Source organism: Pelecanus crispus, chromosome 9 (assembly GCF_030463565.1).
Source record: "Pelecanus crispus isolate bPelCri1 chromosome 9, bPelCri1.pri, whole genome shotgun sequence".
Classification (NCBI taxonomy): Eukaryota; Metazoa; Chordata; class Aves; order Pelecaniformes; family Pelecanidae; genus Pelecanus; species Pelecanus crispus.
Window position 1 is genome coordinate 30,466,962 of NC_134651.1, and position 15,522 is coordinate 30,482,483.

The 15,522-nt window shown below is 45.5% G+C and overlaps 1 protein-coding gene across 5 annotated transcripts; it reads right to left on the minus strand.

Annotated features, from left to right (window-relative positions):
* Positions 1-6,088: 6,088 nt before the first annotated feature.
* On the minus strand, positions 6,089-15,522 carry D2HGDH (D-2-hydroxyglutarate dehydrogenase). Of its 5 annotated transcripts, none has more exons than XM_009492130.2 (9): positions 15,295-15,522; positions 14,644-14,701; positions 13,052-13,191; positions 12,165-12,358; positions 10,889-11,057; positions 9,728-9,871; positions 9,187-9,329; positions 7,623-7,788; positions 6,089-6,565 (listed from the first exon to the last, which is right to left on the minus strand). In XM_009492130.2, exons 1-9 carry the CDS (start codon positions 15,518-15,520, stop codon positions 6,306-6,308), a joined length of 1,500 nt encoding a protein of 499 aa, XP_009490405.2. In that variant the 5' UTR covers positions 15,521-15,522; the 3' UTR covers positions 6,089-6,305. The 5 variants fall into 5 exon arrangements, with proteins under 5 accessions (XP_009490405.2, XP_075573122.1, XP_075573125.1 ...); XM_075717007.1 differs by having other exon boundaries at positions 14,644-14,742; positions 15,295-15,324; XM_075717010.1 differs by lacking the exons at positions 13,052-13,191; positions 15,295-15,522 and having other exon boundaries at positions 14,644-14,669.

The following is a 15,522-nucleotide window of genomic DNA, read 5'->3' on the forward strand; positions in this document are numbered from 1 at the left end:
TTAAAGACTTTGCTGTGTCTAGGCCTTGGGAGAGCTCCTGCCCCTAGATGGATGTTTAGTCTGGAGAAGAGGAGGCTGAGGGGAGACCTTATCGCTCTCTACAACTGCCTGAAAGGAGGTTGTAGTGAGGTGGGTGTTGGGCTCTTCTCCCATGTAGTTAAGTGATAGGATGAGAGGAAATGGGCTTAAGCTGCGCCAGGGGAGGTTTAGGTTGGATATTAGGAAAAATTTCTTCTCGGAAAGGGTAGTCAAGCATTGGAACAGGCTGCCCAGAGAGGTGGTGGAGTCACCATCCCTGGAAGTGTTCAAAAAACAGGTAGATGTGGCACTTCGGGACATGGTTTAGTCTAGTCTACCCTTGATTGGCTTAGAGTAGACTTGGTAGTGTAAGTTAATGGTTGGACTGGATGATCTTAAAGGTCTTTTCCAACCTAAACGATTCTATGATTCTATGTTATGTTATGTTATGGTTCATCTACAAAGCGACTTTCTGGTGTTATTAACAACCATTACAACTTGCATTACACAGGAATTTGAGATTCCACCAAGGCTCCAGAATGCCAGCACTTCACAAACTGGGTTTGATGGTTGCAAATTGCCCTGGGAGAGCGGGATTTGCCCTGCAAGTCTGGAGGTGGGGTAATCTCCCCACTCCTCACGCCAGGGATGAAGTTGATGCTCTCCTCATTTGGGCAACAAAAAGTTTACCCACGTCTCCCAGCCTGGAACAAAAGCTGTTGCTTTTGGTCTTTTACGGCCACGTCACTTCCCCTGCACCTATGATGGACCCCTTTCCCTCCCCACCCACAGTGCCACGTTTCTAAACCTTGTACACCGGTGGCCCAACATGCCACACCAAGAACCAAGTCCTCAGCATTCTGGTATCCTTCACCTATGTTGCTAAGTCTTCAGAGTGCCCAAATATACAGCATTTCTTTTTAAATCACAGCTTCCTCAGGCCAGCTCCATGTTTAGTTCTTATCAAGATTCAGAGATTAGCAGGGTATAGGGTTGCTCTCCTTGAGTTTCTTGGTAGAACGTGAGTGAACGTGCTGTTTTACGAAGAATTGCTAGGGTTACTCTTGTCACAGTGTCAGTTGCTGCTAGCAGGGGGGTCATGTTTAACAGATTTCTTTCTCCTGCTACATTATACACATTAGCTGTGTGACTTCTTATTCAGAAGCTGGTAGAACCCACCAATCACGAAAGACCATTTTTTACACTTTTACAATTGATTCATTGCTCTCTCCTGGGGTGTTGTACACAAATTGTCAGCTTTGATTATACAGAAAAATGCAGTGCCATGCAGATATTTGGCTTCATGTGGGGCTGAGCTGCTCTGAGACTGGAAGCAGTGAAGATCAGCCAGCTGATGCAGAATTAGTTAGCTGGGCAGGATGCTGAATTAATAGCTCCATACTGTCTCTGCTTCATGCGCCTGCTTGCTTAGGGGAGAGTGTTGTGGGTCAGACCCTGTGGGCAGCTCAGCCCCACACAGCTCCTCACTCACACCCCCCAAGCAGGACTGGGAGGAGAACTGGAAGGGTAAAAGTGCAAAAACTTGCAGGGTGAGATAAAGGCAGTTTAACAAGTAAAGCAAAAGCTGTGCATGCAAGCAAAGCAAAAGGAATTAATTCACTACTTCCCATTGGCAGGCAGGTGTTCAGCCATTCCCGGAAAAGCAGGGCTCCATCACATGTAACAATGACTTGGGAAGACAGACGCCATAACACGGAACGTCCCCCTTCCTCCTTCTTCCACCATCTTTTATTGCTGAGCACAGCATCATATGGTGTGGAATATCCCTTAGGTCAGCTGGGGGCAGCTGTCCCAGCTGCGTCCCCTCCCAGCTTCTTGCACAACCCCAGCCTACTCACTGGTGGGGCAGGGTGAGAAGCAGAAAAGACCTTGGAGCTGTGCAAACACTGCTCAGCAACAGCTAAAACATCCCTGTGCTATCAACACTGGTCACAGATCCAAAACACAGAGCCATACCAGCTACTATGAAGAAAATTAACTCCATCCCAGCCAAAACCAGTACAGAGAGTCACGTGCTTCCTCACTGTGCCAGAAGGCCATTGTTTCAAAGTGTTGAGCATCCACATCCACATCATTCTAATATTAAAGTCTGTCCCAGAAAAAATAAAATTTTGGACAAGAAATTCCTACCGCAACGATTCTTTATAAAAATACCCCCCCACACACATACATGTACCCACCCTGTCTCTCCCTCCTATATACAGCAGCGAACCAATATTTGAAAGCATCATTAAGAACATGGAAGAAAAGGATAACACTGGTGTTTAAGGTCTAAGAAAGATACTATAAAATAACCCTATGGTAACTCCTCCCTTCTATTCCCTCAGGGTAATTGCTCTATTGTTTAGCTGAAACAGTAAACTTACATTGAGCTTAAGGATCTTCATATGTAAGGAAGATGGCTAAATGTAGCTGTGCCAGAATTTCCCTGGCCACAGCACTAGGTTATCTGTCAGCCCTGACTCTCTCCCTAGCATTCTCTCCATATGTAGCTGAAAAAAAGCGGTATGGAAAGTTCTGCTTCCCAAAAAGAACGATTCACATGTAAAGCCTGTATTTTAAACAATTATGGTCAGTGGTTTGGGGGAAAAAAAGAGAAAGAATGGAGTCGGAAAAAGGCAGAGAATATAAACAGCCTAGTCCAGAAAGAACGAGCTGCATCAGCTTAACTTGGCAAAAAGCATATCCTGTAAATTTCTTCTCTAACAACATCATGGACTTTCCGTATGTTATTGCAACACGGTGCTGAGCGTAAGCCATCATCCTTAATGCAATTCAACATCTTGCAGCCTTGCAGAGAAAGTGTTCTGGTTAAAAACAGGGCCGGGGGGGTGGGGGGGAAGACTGTAGGATGATTTTCTTCTGAGAAAAAGGCTCTGGATGGAACATCTATTTCACTGCACTGTTGAAGAGCAGAAATCACTGCAAAGCAGCTAATGGAGAAGACAGCTACTAGGTAAGACAACCACATTTCCTAGTCTCACGGAGTCCGGTGAGGCCTCCCAAACCAGTAGACCTGTGTAGAAACTATTGATCACCACCCTCTGAGTGCAGCCTGTGAGCCAATTTCCTACCCATCTCGCAGACCACCCATCTGGTCTGTGCCTTGCCAGCTTGTCCAGGAGAAGGCTGTGGGAAAACAGTGCTGAACACTTTGCTGACAGTAAACAACATCCACTGCTCTCCCCACGTTGACAGAAAATGTTATTTTGTTGTAGAAGGTGGTCACATTACTGTGACACAATTTACCTTTGGCAAATCCCTGGGCTTTTCACAATCACCTGCTTCATTTGGATACAACAGAGCCCAGGTTAAGAGAGTGACGTGTATTGGTAAATATGGATGTGACTAGCAAACTGAGTAGACCAGAAGATGACCCACTAGCAGATGGCTTGTCCTGCCTTCTGATAACAGAAGGGTGACAATGTGGTTTGTACACCAAAGTGTAAAGGACAATCTCTCATCTCAAAACAGTGATAGACTGTAGCAAAAAAAACCCCAACCCCCCCCCCCCCCCAAACAAACCCCTAACAAAAAAACCCCTTCTTAGAATAGAATAGTCCAGTTGGGAGGGACCTACATCGACCATCTAGTCCAACTGATGACCTGTTCACTTCAGGGCTGACCAAAATTTAAAGTGTATTATTAAGGGCATTGGCCAAATGCCTCTTAAACACTGACAGGCTTGGGGCATTGACTACCTCTCTAGGAAGCCTGTTCCAGTGTTTGACCACCCTCTTGGTAAAGAAATGCTTCCTCATGTCCAGTCTGAACCTCCCCTGGTGCAACTTTGAGCCATTCCCATGTATCCTGTCGCTGGATCCCAGGGAGAAGGGATCAGTATACCTCCTTCTCCACGTCCCCTCCTCAGGAAGCTGTAGAGAGTAATGAGGTCACCCCTCAGTCTCCTTTTCTCCAAACTAGACAAACCCAGACTCCTCAGCTGCTCCTCGTAGGACATACCTTCCAACCCCATCATCAGCTTTGTTGCCCTCCTTTGGATGCATTCGAGTACCTTAATGTACTTCTTAAGTGGTGGGGCCCAGAGCTGCACACAGTACTTGGGGGTGAGGCTGCATCAGTGCTGAATACAGTGGGATAATCCCCTCTCTTGACTGGCTGGTCATGCTGTGTTTGATGTGGTTTGCCCTCTTGGCTGCCAGGGCACACTGCTGGCTCCTATTGAGCCTCTGTCGACCAGCACCCCCAGATCCCTTTCTACAGGGCTGCTTTCCAGCCACTCCTCTCCCAATTTATACTTGTGCCCAGTGTTACTCCATCCCAGTCACAGAATCCAGCACTTGGACTTGTTAAATTTCATACCATTGATGATTGCCCAATGCTCCAATCTATCTAGATCCCTCTGCAAGGCCTCTTGTCCCTCCAGAAAGTCAACAGCACTACCAGTTTGGTATTGTGAGCAAACTTGCTAATGGTGCATTCAACTCCTGCATCCAAATCATTGATAAAAATATTGAACAGCACTGGCCCTAGGACTGAGCCCTGAGAAGCACTGCTGGTGACCAGTCACCAGCCAGATGTAGCCCTGCAACACTTTGAGCTCTGCCCTTCAGGCAGCTCTTCACCCAGCACACTGTGAACCCACTCATCTCACAGTTGGCCAACTTGTCCAGAAGGATGCTGTGAGGGACAGTATGAAAAGCCCTACTAAAATCTTTACTAAAAAAATACTCAACCTGAGGAAACAGAGATAGTGCCCGGGATTTGTGGAGGATCAAGCAAGATCCTGAGTCAAAAGGTTTGTTCCATAATAATCAGTGACTCCTAAGAGGTAAAAAAGACATGTCCAAACACCCCTTATCCTCCCACAAGTGGGAGGACCTGGTCCCTGGCCAGACCATATGGACATGCAGCACAGGTGACACATGCTTGTGACAGGGCACGCAGAAGTGATTAGAGAAAGAACATGAGTAAAGTCAGCCTACTTTAAAAATAAGATCACCCTCTTCTTCCATTAGGTCTTGCGCTGACTTCTGACAACCTTCCTATACCACCATCTTCTTTCTCTCGCCCTCCTGCTTGAGTAAGCCTATTTTTTTTTGTGCATCTTTTGCAATCAGGGACCCTCCTGAATGCCAGACAGGCTGATTTTATTTTCCTCTTTTATTTTCCTGACTATTGCCAGATCTTCTAAGCTGCTTTTGGGTAATAGCTGCCTGAAGCATTCTGTGCCCTCACCAACTCCAGCAGGGTGCTGGATACAGGCACCAGTCTGCCCACCAGCCGGGGGGTCTCAGAACTACCTCCGCCAGAGTAAGGGGGCACCTCGGGAAAATAAATTAGTGCTGGTAAGCACCGAAATCTCTTTTGCCTTAACACACTACATGCACAGTGCAGAGAAAACTGGGCAATTTTAACATTACCGTCATTATCTCCACCCAGCCTAATCTAGTTTGCTGGTTGGGAGGGATACAGGTTTTGCCTATCTCTGTAAACATGAGGATAATGGCTCTTGCCCTCTGTGAGAGCAAATCATGACTTGTTGTCAAGGTCAGATTGAAAGACAAGGAAGCAGGAAATAATGGCGTGCCTAAAGCCTGACCCTGCCAGACAGACATCCTGGGATTCCTTCACTCAGCCTGGCTGCTGGCATTTTCCCTCCAATTAATGCTACCCAGAAATTAGGTCTCCAGGCACCCTCTCTTCTCTGGCCAGTCCTTCCAGGACTGCAAACCTGCACCTGTGTGCTGTACATGGGATAACACTGATGCCTATTAGGGACAGCCTGCAGGTGGCATCGCTAAAGAGGTCATAACATGATGCTGTTGTGGGCTTTTGGACAAGCGTATTAGATCAAAACAAGCGAGGAACAACAACATTTTCACTTGGAGATGGTGGTACAGCATCCACAGGTTCTTTTCCTGTGCCTCTGATGCTTCACTTGCACATCCCAAATGAGAAAATGCCTCCTCTGGCTGGTGTCACTCCACTAATAGAGCAAACTAAGGGGAAAGAGAGCTGGAATATCCACACACAATGTCTGCATGCTTTGTTTCAGTGTTCAGATTAAATAAGAAACCCACACAGTCAAAACCAGTAATGTGCTCTTCTTCAGAAAGAGCAGGCACCCCTGAAAAGAGGAATCACATTCCTTTACTTGTTTCATCACACTAAGGAAATAAAACAAGGAGTATTCCACGTGCTTGCTTGATCCATCAGTTTGTTTATGGCTAAAGTGCAGTTACTGAGCTAGAGATGCCATCCTCACGTGACAGTATCTGCTCGCTTCTCAGTACGTTTTGCTCTCAGGAACTGGAGGGCAGCATCTTGTATGGATTGAGGATCCCTTTGGGGTCTAACATGGCTTTGAAACGCTGCATTAGAAAGACCGCCTCACTGGGTTTGCTGTACTGCATGAACTGCTTTTTCTTGAAGCCCAGTCCATGCTCTGCACTGATACTGCCATGATATCTTGCAGTCCACTCATACACAAATGGCTCAATGGCATCCAGCAGGGAATGGCTGTAGGACTCTGCCGTGACGTTCAGGTGCAAGTTTCCATCTCCTAGAAGAAGATATTGCAGAGGTGGGTCTGTAAGAAAAACTCAGTGTTCCAGCAATGAAGACTCATTACTGTCTCCTCCGTGTACTCAAACAATGGTGCCTTTGTTAGTCTCCAAACTGTGCAAAAAAGGACAAGTTCACTGTCCTTCGGCAAACATCAGGCCTCTCCCCGTACAAATAATTAAAAATAGGATCTTTGTTTTTCCATGTTTTCTGTACAATTTTTGAGGAAGTGTCCTGAGTTAAGCTACTTTCAAATTCCCACTCTTGTGATTTTAAAATTCAAAGTGTGCTGCATTAATTATTGTCCCACTACCAAGATGGCATGCCAAAGAATTCCCCAATGTTATTTCATAATGATCATTAGATTTTAATATGGCCCTTCATCACTTTCCCTATTATGTTTGTGCAACATTCTAAATGCACTTTGGTGCTGTGTCAACAGAAACAAAGCAAGCAGAACATTTTCTCCTTTTGCCACTTGCGTGTGATGGTATTTGATTAAGCACACAGTTGCCAGGTATTCAGAAGACAAAACACACAAAGATAAATACAACTTACTCATTCTCACTCTGGAACCTCTTCCTGCAAACCCTCACAGTACACAGCTTAATCCTCAATACCAAGAGCTACCAGAGGCAGCCTTTGTTACGCAGACTCGTCTTTCCATGTCTTTCAAATAATCTCAAATCAAGCATGCTGAGAGGTGGGTTTTTTTGGGTTTCGGGTTTTTTTGGTTTGGTGGTTTGGTTTTGTTTTGGGTTGTTTTTTTTTTTAATAACAGAACAGCTCTGGTAAGCTACCAATTTACCTGTATGTAAAATCAAATCAGTTTCAAAACAGTCTGACAAATGCACCAGCCTTTCTGTGCATTACTTCTATCACTCTCTTTTGGAGCGTTAATGGCTCAGACATAATTGATTTCCAATACGACTAATCACTTTGAACAAGAAACTGTTTATTTACCAAATGTGTCTAAGTACATTAATCAAATTCATGGTCCAATTAAACAACTTACATACTTAAATAGAAAGTACAGAGCAAGAAGATACACTTACCCAAGTGGCCATAGCCCACTACGTTTTTGGCACTCCGGCCCAGCCGAGCCCTTGTGTCAGTCACGAGATCATACAGCTTTTCTACAGGGAGAGAGATGTCATATTTGTAGACATAGCCATCGTGAGTGAGGGCCTCTGTGATCCTCTCCCGCAGGCTCCACAGCATCTGATCAATCAAAGATCAAAGAAATCCAAATAAACCAAGTACCTCTTGGGTTCCATGCTTTGTGGCATTGAGGGAAAAAGAGCCTTGATTCTTCGCATATAACATCAACTTCTGATTTCCCTCGATATCCTCTGCCTCTTGGAAGCTAGCAGTAATGCTTTCTTGGCAGCATCATACAGGAAAGTGATACACCAACTCTTTAAGCTTGATGTCGTTGTTTAGCCCCAGCCAGCAACTAAAGCACCATGCAGCCGCTCGCTCACTCCCCCTACCCCAATGGGATGGGGGAGAGATTCGGAAGAGTAAGAGTGAGAAACACTCCTGGGTTGAGATAAGAACAGTTTAATAACTGAAATAAAGTAAAAGAGTAATCATAATAACAATATAATAATGATAATAATAATATTAATATACAAAGAAAGTGATGCACAATGCAATTGCTCACCACTCGCTGACTGATACCCAGACAGTTCCCAAGTAGCGATCGCTGCTCTCCGGTCAACCCCCCCCCCCCCCCCCCCCAGTTTCTATACTGCCCATGATGCCATATGGCATGGAATAGCCCTTTGGGCAGTTTGGATCAACTATTCTGGCTGTGCCCCCTTCCAGTCTCTTGCGCACCTGGCAGAGCATGGGAAGCTGAAAAGTCCTGGACTGCATAAGCAGTACTTAGCAACAACTAAAACATCAGTGTGTTACCAACATTCTTCTCCTACTAAATCCAAAACCACAGCACTATGCCTGCTACTAGGAAGAAAATTAACTCTATTCCAGCCAAAACCAGGACACTTGACAATACCCCATATAGAAAGAACACAGGCATGGGCATTCTCTCCAAAGCTGTTTTGGGTTTCCCAAGAAGTGGGGATGTGCTTCCTCCAGTTTAGTACTGCAAGGGTTGGCTGGGGAACTGGGACTGGAAGAAAGATGGGTCAGTGTAAAAGACTCATGTTCACTGGGCAGACACAAATCACTCTCCTCCCCACTGAGACACTATGTGTCCATCTTGTTCCCTGGACCACCAGCTCTAACACACTGTCACGCTGGCCTACAGGACTTTGCTCACTCCTGGCCTTGCTCACAACTCAGCTTCTGGTTTCAATAGTTTTCAGGCAGCTTGGGTCCTACCCCAGCAGCTACTGAAAGATGTAATTCATTATTCTGATCTTTTTAAAAGAGAAAACATCCACTGAAACCCCAAATACTCAGGCTTTCTGGGAAGAATCAGCAGTGGTAAGCATTATCTCTCAGCATTCTTACTCAGTATGCCAAATAAGCTACCAGATCACTCAGGGACGTTTATACCAAACACCAGTCTGAGCATTTCCCTATTAAAAATACAAATCCAAGTAGAGAATCATGTCAAAGAGATTTGTGCAAGAGGAAACAATGACTTGCCTTTATTTTCTTATCATCCGTTGCCACAGTTCCATCAGTGACCAAACCAGAAGTCATGGCCTGTTCTAGGAAGTTATTCAATTTTTCTTCATCATGGGTTGAGTTGGAGCCCGAAGTTTCAATTAAAACATAAAAAGGGCTGCCTGAAAGTGAGGGAGAGCAGAATAAGCAGATGCACAGGAATTCAGTGCAGGTTCTGGAGCTTTTCCCAAGCTTGGCACATCTCATGAGGTTGCTCTACTGCCCAGATTCTCTGGTGCCACGCAGAAGGGCAGTTCAAGTGGCAATCTTTTATCTGTAGGGCACTTCACTTACATGCTCCACCCTTTACCTAGCCACCACTTTTCAGAAAACTAGCAGTTTTGTGGGAACAAGTAGAAGTAGAAAGTCTTATCTTTAAAAGATTTCCACCAAATGTGTTTGGAATTGAATTTTTTTTTTATATATATCTATATATACATATATAGATATGTATGTAAAACTAGGCTAAAAATCCCCAAGCAGTACAATGCCCTTTCTACAGCACAAATGACACCGGTACCTGTCACTGGGCTGGACAGCTTGAGATACCTCTCAACCAATTCCATGCACTTCTCATCCATGAACTCATAGGCAGACAGGATCTCCCCCAGCATGGCTCTGCAGGTTGTAAACGTTTCCAGAACCTTAGTGAAACTCTGACACCCTTCAGACAGAACACAGAGAGGAATCAGGAACAAAAAACAGCCCCTCAAAACCTTGTAAAAAGTGTTAAAAAGTCCATCAGGCTTCAAGTCATCTTTCCCATCTCTAGGAAATGTAAACTGCTACTTTGCGTGGGTTTAGATCAGCAGTTCCTGTAATGGTTTGAGCTGGGAAAGGTTTCAGAGCAGAACAGCAGGAGGACATAGCAATTAGTCTTTGCTGTGGCAAGGACCTCTTGAATACTCTAAGACAGTTTATACCAAAATGTCTACCCCACCCTCAGTTCTCAGCATCAGCAAGAAGGTAACCCAAGAGAAATTTAACGGCCACTGTGAGAGTCCAGGCAAATTTTGGGGTCCACTGCACATATTCCACAGGTCTGTCAGCACTTGGAGTCTACTCATCCTCTCCTAGGAGTTTAGCTCTGCTCTCAAAGCCACAGCTGATACAAGCAAGCTGTTTGAGAAGTCCCTACCGGCTTTAGAGGTTTTTGAGAAAAAAAAAAACAGTCTTGGTGAAGGCTCCCCACAAACAGCTCTGTTAAAAAGCAGAAGTAGATTTTAAGCATCTGTGCCTGGCCACGTACCGTGCTGATCCAGACCCTGACCTGCAGACTTGACTTCCCAGCCTTGCCTTGTCACTATGGACTCACCTGGTGACTGCTGGATCGCGGCTGCCTCTGCCTACCATCAGCAGACTTGCCCTGCTCACCTTGCTCGGGTACTGTCAGACCGGGCCCTTGTCAGTGAGGACACTGTCCTGCCTGCCTCTTTATCGTGCTAATCTCCTGGCTTCCGTTCCCTTGCAGAGCAATCAGCCTTTGTGGTGTAAATGTAAAATACCTGCAGAGATAACATATCTGCACAGGTATTTTAACATACAGCACCATACTATTTCTCAGAAACAAGCTGATGCTGGTAGTCTAGCTCAACAGGCTAATCAGTGTTTTCTTCTCTCCATTCCTATTCCCTTCCCAGCCTCTGAATTCAGGTGTGCAATTATTAGTATCGGCTCCTACCTAGGAATGCCAGATTCACGGCCTTAGGTTTCTGAGGACAGAGTACGGAGACAGCAGTGATAACTCCCAAGGTCCCCTCGGATCCGATGAAAAGCTGCTTCAAATCATAGCCAGTGTTATCTTTGCGCAGAGAAGCCAAGCAGTCCAGAGCTGAGCCATCAGCCAGCACCTGTGGGAGTATGGAGACCCAAAGTACCTAGGCAGAAATCTGCGGTCATAAGCTTGTCTACTACCAAGCTGATGAAAAGCTGCCACTTGCCTTGAACAGTGGACACTAGCTGCAGCCCATTGCCACAGTCTCATCACTGTTCCTCCATTCCCAGTTCTTCCTCCTTCTACATCCTACCTGAGCCTTCCCCTAAACTTTTCTGCTTATTTCACGGTGCTGTTTGCACATGTTCCAGCAGGACAAGTAACAACAGAAGATCAAGTTTGCTCTGCTTTTCTTACCAGTGGTGGACAAGATCAGTCATTCTTTGCAGCCCTAGCTCCCACTATTCAAGAGAAACAAGGAACACTATTTGAAACAGTGAACATAGTTAACCAGAATGAAGTAAGCTCTCCACCACTTGAGCCTTAAATCTAGGCTCAATGTTGCTAAAACATGTTATTAAAGGCTGTTTTGATGCTAGAGGAACTATCCTGAGAGACAAAAGCTTTCCTTTCTGGGCCTACACAATAAAACCAAACCAGGCTTTTGTTACCTACCCAATTTATTTTTTATTAGCTCTCTGCTCCCAACCTCCACATTTTTTTTAGAACCACTAATCCCAGCCTTTACACACAGAAGCAGCCATGTACGGCAGAAGCAGGCTGAGGCACAGGAATGACTCTAGGAGAAAGCCAGCAGCCAAACAAACCCAAAGCAGACAGCTATATTAAAAGTGGAGTAAGCAGCCACTAGAAGATTGCCACAGGATGGATTTAGCAGAGCATTCCAGAGACCCACAGCTCCACAGAGGAACCATCCTCATGCAGGTAACTTGGGATCACCAAATCTCTCCCTACCTTCTTCTCCAGATTAGAAAACCACCTAACATCACTTCCATCAGTAAGGACAGAGGTGGAAGCTGGAAACTGTGGTAGCAGTAACATGCTACACACATGAAGACACTTGCTGCCCTTTCTCAAAAGAGCCATACAAAGAAAAGTTAAAGAGTGGAAGCCTGGAGAGGAACTTGTCTGCATAAGGGATAGCTAACAACTAGAATAGCAGCGAATGAGGTAAGAAGTAGAGGTTCAAACACAGAAGGGAACTGCCAGGTACTCGCCTTACCACTTCCAGTCCTAGCACTGTCCCTCGGAGAGAGCCATATCTCAAAAGCCGTAAGCCTCCAGCATTTGTGGCCACATTACCACCGATGTGACAGCTACCTTTCGCTCCCAAATCAAGTGGCATGATAAATCCCTGTTCCTCCAAGTACTCGTTGAGTTGCTCTAAGATGCAGCCAGCTTGGCACACAAGGATTCCTGAAACATAAATGTCCTGCTACAAGCTGATGCCCAAGAAGAAGGTGCTTCCTAAAGAGGCAGGATTAGTACAAGCAGAGGCAACCACCTTTTTTTCCAAAACTTTCTGGGGTTCAATTTAAATGGAAGAGAAGTCCATCCATGCTACAGGACATTGTCCAACCCCTCCTCAAGCCGAGGAGAGCTTTGCCATTGCCTTAACATCTGGTCATCCACAACTCTGGACTGGTAAAACACAATTGCCTGTTGTTCTCTCTGCCCCCCCCCCCCCCCCCCCCCGAAATACTGAAATACTCAAACCAGCCTGGTTCGTAACTCTCCAAATCCAAACAACCTGTAAGTTTTCCCCATCCCTCCCTTCCCTCTGCTAGTGTAGTTACCACGAGCCTTCTTCAACACTGTCATTCTGCTCCACCTGCTGGGTTTCTCATCTAGATTTATAAAGAGGTAACAGGATGTCCATGTTTCTCTTCTCTTTTTCTTCTTTCTACCACCGGATGTAGTTTTACATCTGCTACTGTTATAACCTAAGCATTACATTAGCAGCAGGAGCCTGGATGAAACAAACCTGTGACACCCCTTATGATGCTGCTGGGATGAACCTTGCTGATCCTGCAGTTATCATCTCCTAGAAAAATGGCTGGTTGAGGGCTTGGGACTCGTTTCAGTGCCTCACGTCTCTACGATATTTACCAGACACCTCGTCAAAGCTGATGATCTGGTTCATGAGAACAGTGGAAAGAATGATCTCATCAAAGACAGGAACGCTGCCCCCAACAAGGCCTGTGTTACCCCCCTGTGGGTTCACTGCCAGGTTCCTCTCGTAGCAGTACCTGGAAGGAAAAATGTTTCTGAAATCTTACGCATTTTAAGGCCATAACCCAGACTATCAGAAGAATTTCACTTCCTCACAAATGTCTACTGTTGCGCAAGTGCTCAACGCTCCTTAAAATTAAGCAGCATTTAGCTTAAAGATTAAATTGACACAAAGGGACAGTTTCACTGCAAAAGTGAGCAAGCACAACTCCTCACTCAACTCACCCAGCACTGAGCAAAGGAATAAACAGTTGGGATTACCCCCGTGCCTATCTGCAGATCTGCCACCCAACATCTGACTGGAAATCACAGCTCACTCTGTTTACAGTTAAGCTATTTGTGTAGCAGTCTCTGTTAACAACTTGACTTCCTCAGCGGGCTCTGACAGATGACCTCTGGCAGTGGTTTAAGACATCACTGCCCTCCTCCTCCCCTCAAGAAATTAATGCCCTGTAGGCAATGAAACATGTGCATCTATGCCTCAGCTGCTTCACCTTCCAGCCTGCCATATCCCTGCAAAGCACCACCTGTCACATCCTCTCCAAACTTACAGAAGTTCTTGCACAACGGATGGTACAAAGCTGCACTGCACCAGCAGGTACTTCAGAAGCCTGACTTTACTGTGCTCTACATATGTTTTAACAGAGCTAGGAGCAGGTTCATGCAGCTTTTAGCTCTTCAGTCAAACAACAATCCTGCATACTGATGCCCAACTGGAACTGTGCTCATGCCAGCAAACCAGGAAAGTGTTCTTACTGATTTAGTGGACAAAACAAGTCATCAATACTGAATCCACTTGCTAATCTCTCCCTGCCATTTGTCTCCTCCACACTAAGCACTCTTAAGACCCTTCTACTCAAAACCATCAACATCGATTTGAGAAGTCTGCTGCTGCCCACTCAGCCTTTGCAAAGACATCTGGCCAGGAAAGATGAATTTTATTTTGTAAAGCAAGTGAAAATTTGGCCTTTGTTTCTGCCCAATACTGACAGGACACTATCACCCCAGAAAAGTTGAGGGCCAGGGAGAGCACTGGGCCTGGGAAATACAAGGCATAGGTTCAAGCCCCTTTCTGCCTTGAAAACTTTCAGCTCCCTATGTGAAAACGTTCCTAATTAGGAACCTGTAATTTTTTTAGATGAGTGACGCTGCCTACCCACCAGCACATGCATACCCCCAGACTAGAAACAGCACGCAGCGTCTCCTGTCCTGGGAGCAGTTGGAACAAAAGGTACGTCAAGAAAGTGGGCCAGTCCAAGGGCAGTGGGGACATAAGGAGCAGAAGGGAGAGCTGAAGTCACCAGAGCTCAACCACAAGACACGCAGTCAAGAAGAAAACAACTTCACCAATTCCAACAGTTGATCAATTAGTGCCTGAACATCTAGAAGTTCCCCTTCACCTGTTGGACCCTCTCACGCTAAACACAAGTTTCCTCATCACAAAGTCCAGCAGAAAAGGTGCACACTACCTGAGAGCTTGAGACACCTCTGCTGTTGTCTGCGGCTTCAACATCAGCTTGCTACAGCCTGCAATGAAAGCAAGGGACTCTCAAGGCAAGTTGTGGGCTCTACGGAAGTCACAAAGAAAAAGGTGGTAAAGCATGATGTCTGAAATAACAATGCTCCCTTCACTGTGAGGCAGAGTAATTTTAACCACTTCTAAAATAAACATTTTCAATAGCAGGCTTTCCCTTAAAGCACCGTAAAAGCTTTGTCTGTATACGTAGACTCAGCTGCCAGGGGGAACAACGGGAAATGTTTTATATTCTCATGAAATCTTTGACAAAAGTAACAGAAAATTCGCAACACTTGTTTTCTGAGGTTCAGCCAAAACTTCAGAAACTGCTAAATGATCCGATTTGTTTCAGGAAAAAGTTATTAAGTTAACAGGACTTAGATTTTTTTTTTTTTTTTTTTATGAAAGCCTGAAAGATTACCAGAAATTAGGTAATTCTCACAGGAATGCTTTCTGTGAGGAAAACTCATTTTGCCTGGCCTGTAAAGACGTGGTCTGCTATAAACAGAGATGAGATTTTCTTTGGCAGACTTTTCATTCTGGTACCTTAATGGAAGCAGAGAGGAGACTTTACCAAAACTGAAAAATAAACAAGCTCACTTACCTCGGACTGATTTAAGCCAGTCCACATTAAATGGTTTCAATTCCTCTGGATTTGTGATGACTCTACCTGGCATTACGTGCTCAAAGAAAGCCACATCGCTGTCAGACACACGGGAGAAGGGCAGCCGCTGCACTCTGTAACGCTCACTAGTCAGCATGACCTCCTGGAAGCTGGAGGAGGCTGCATGGAGCGCTCTCCTGCCCTGAGGCCTCACACCCCACGGCATGG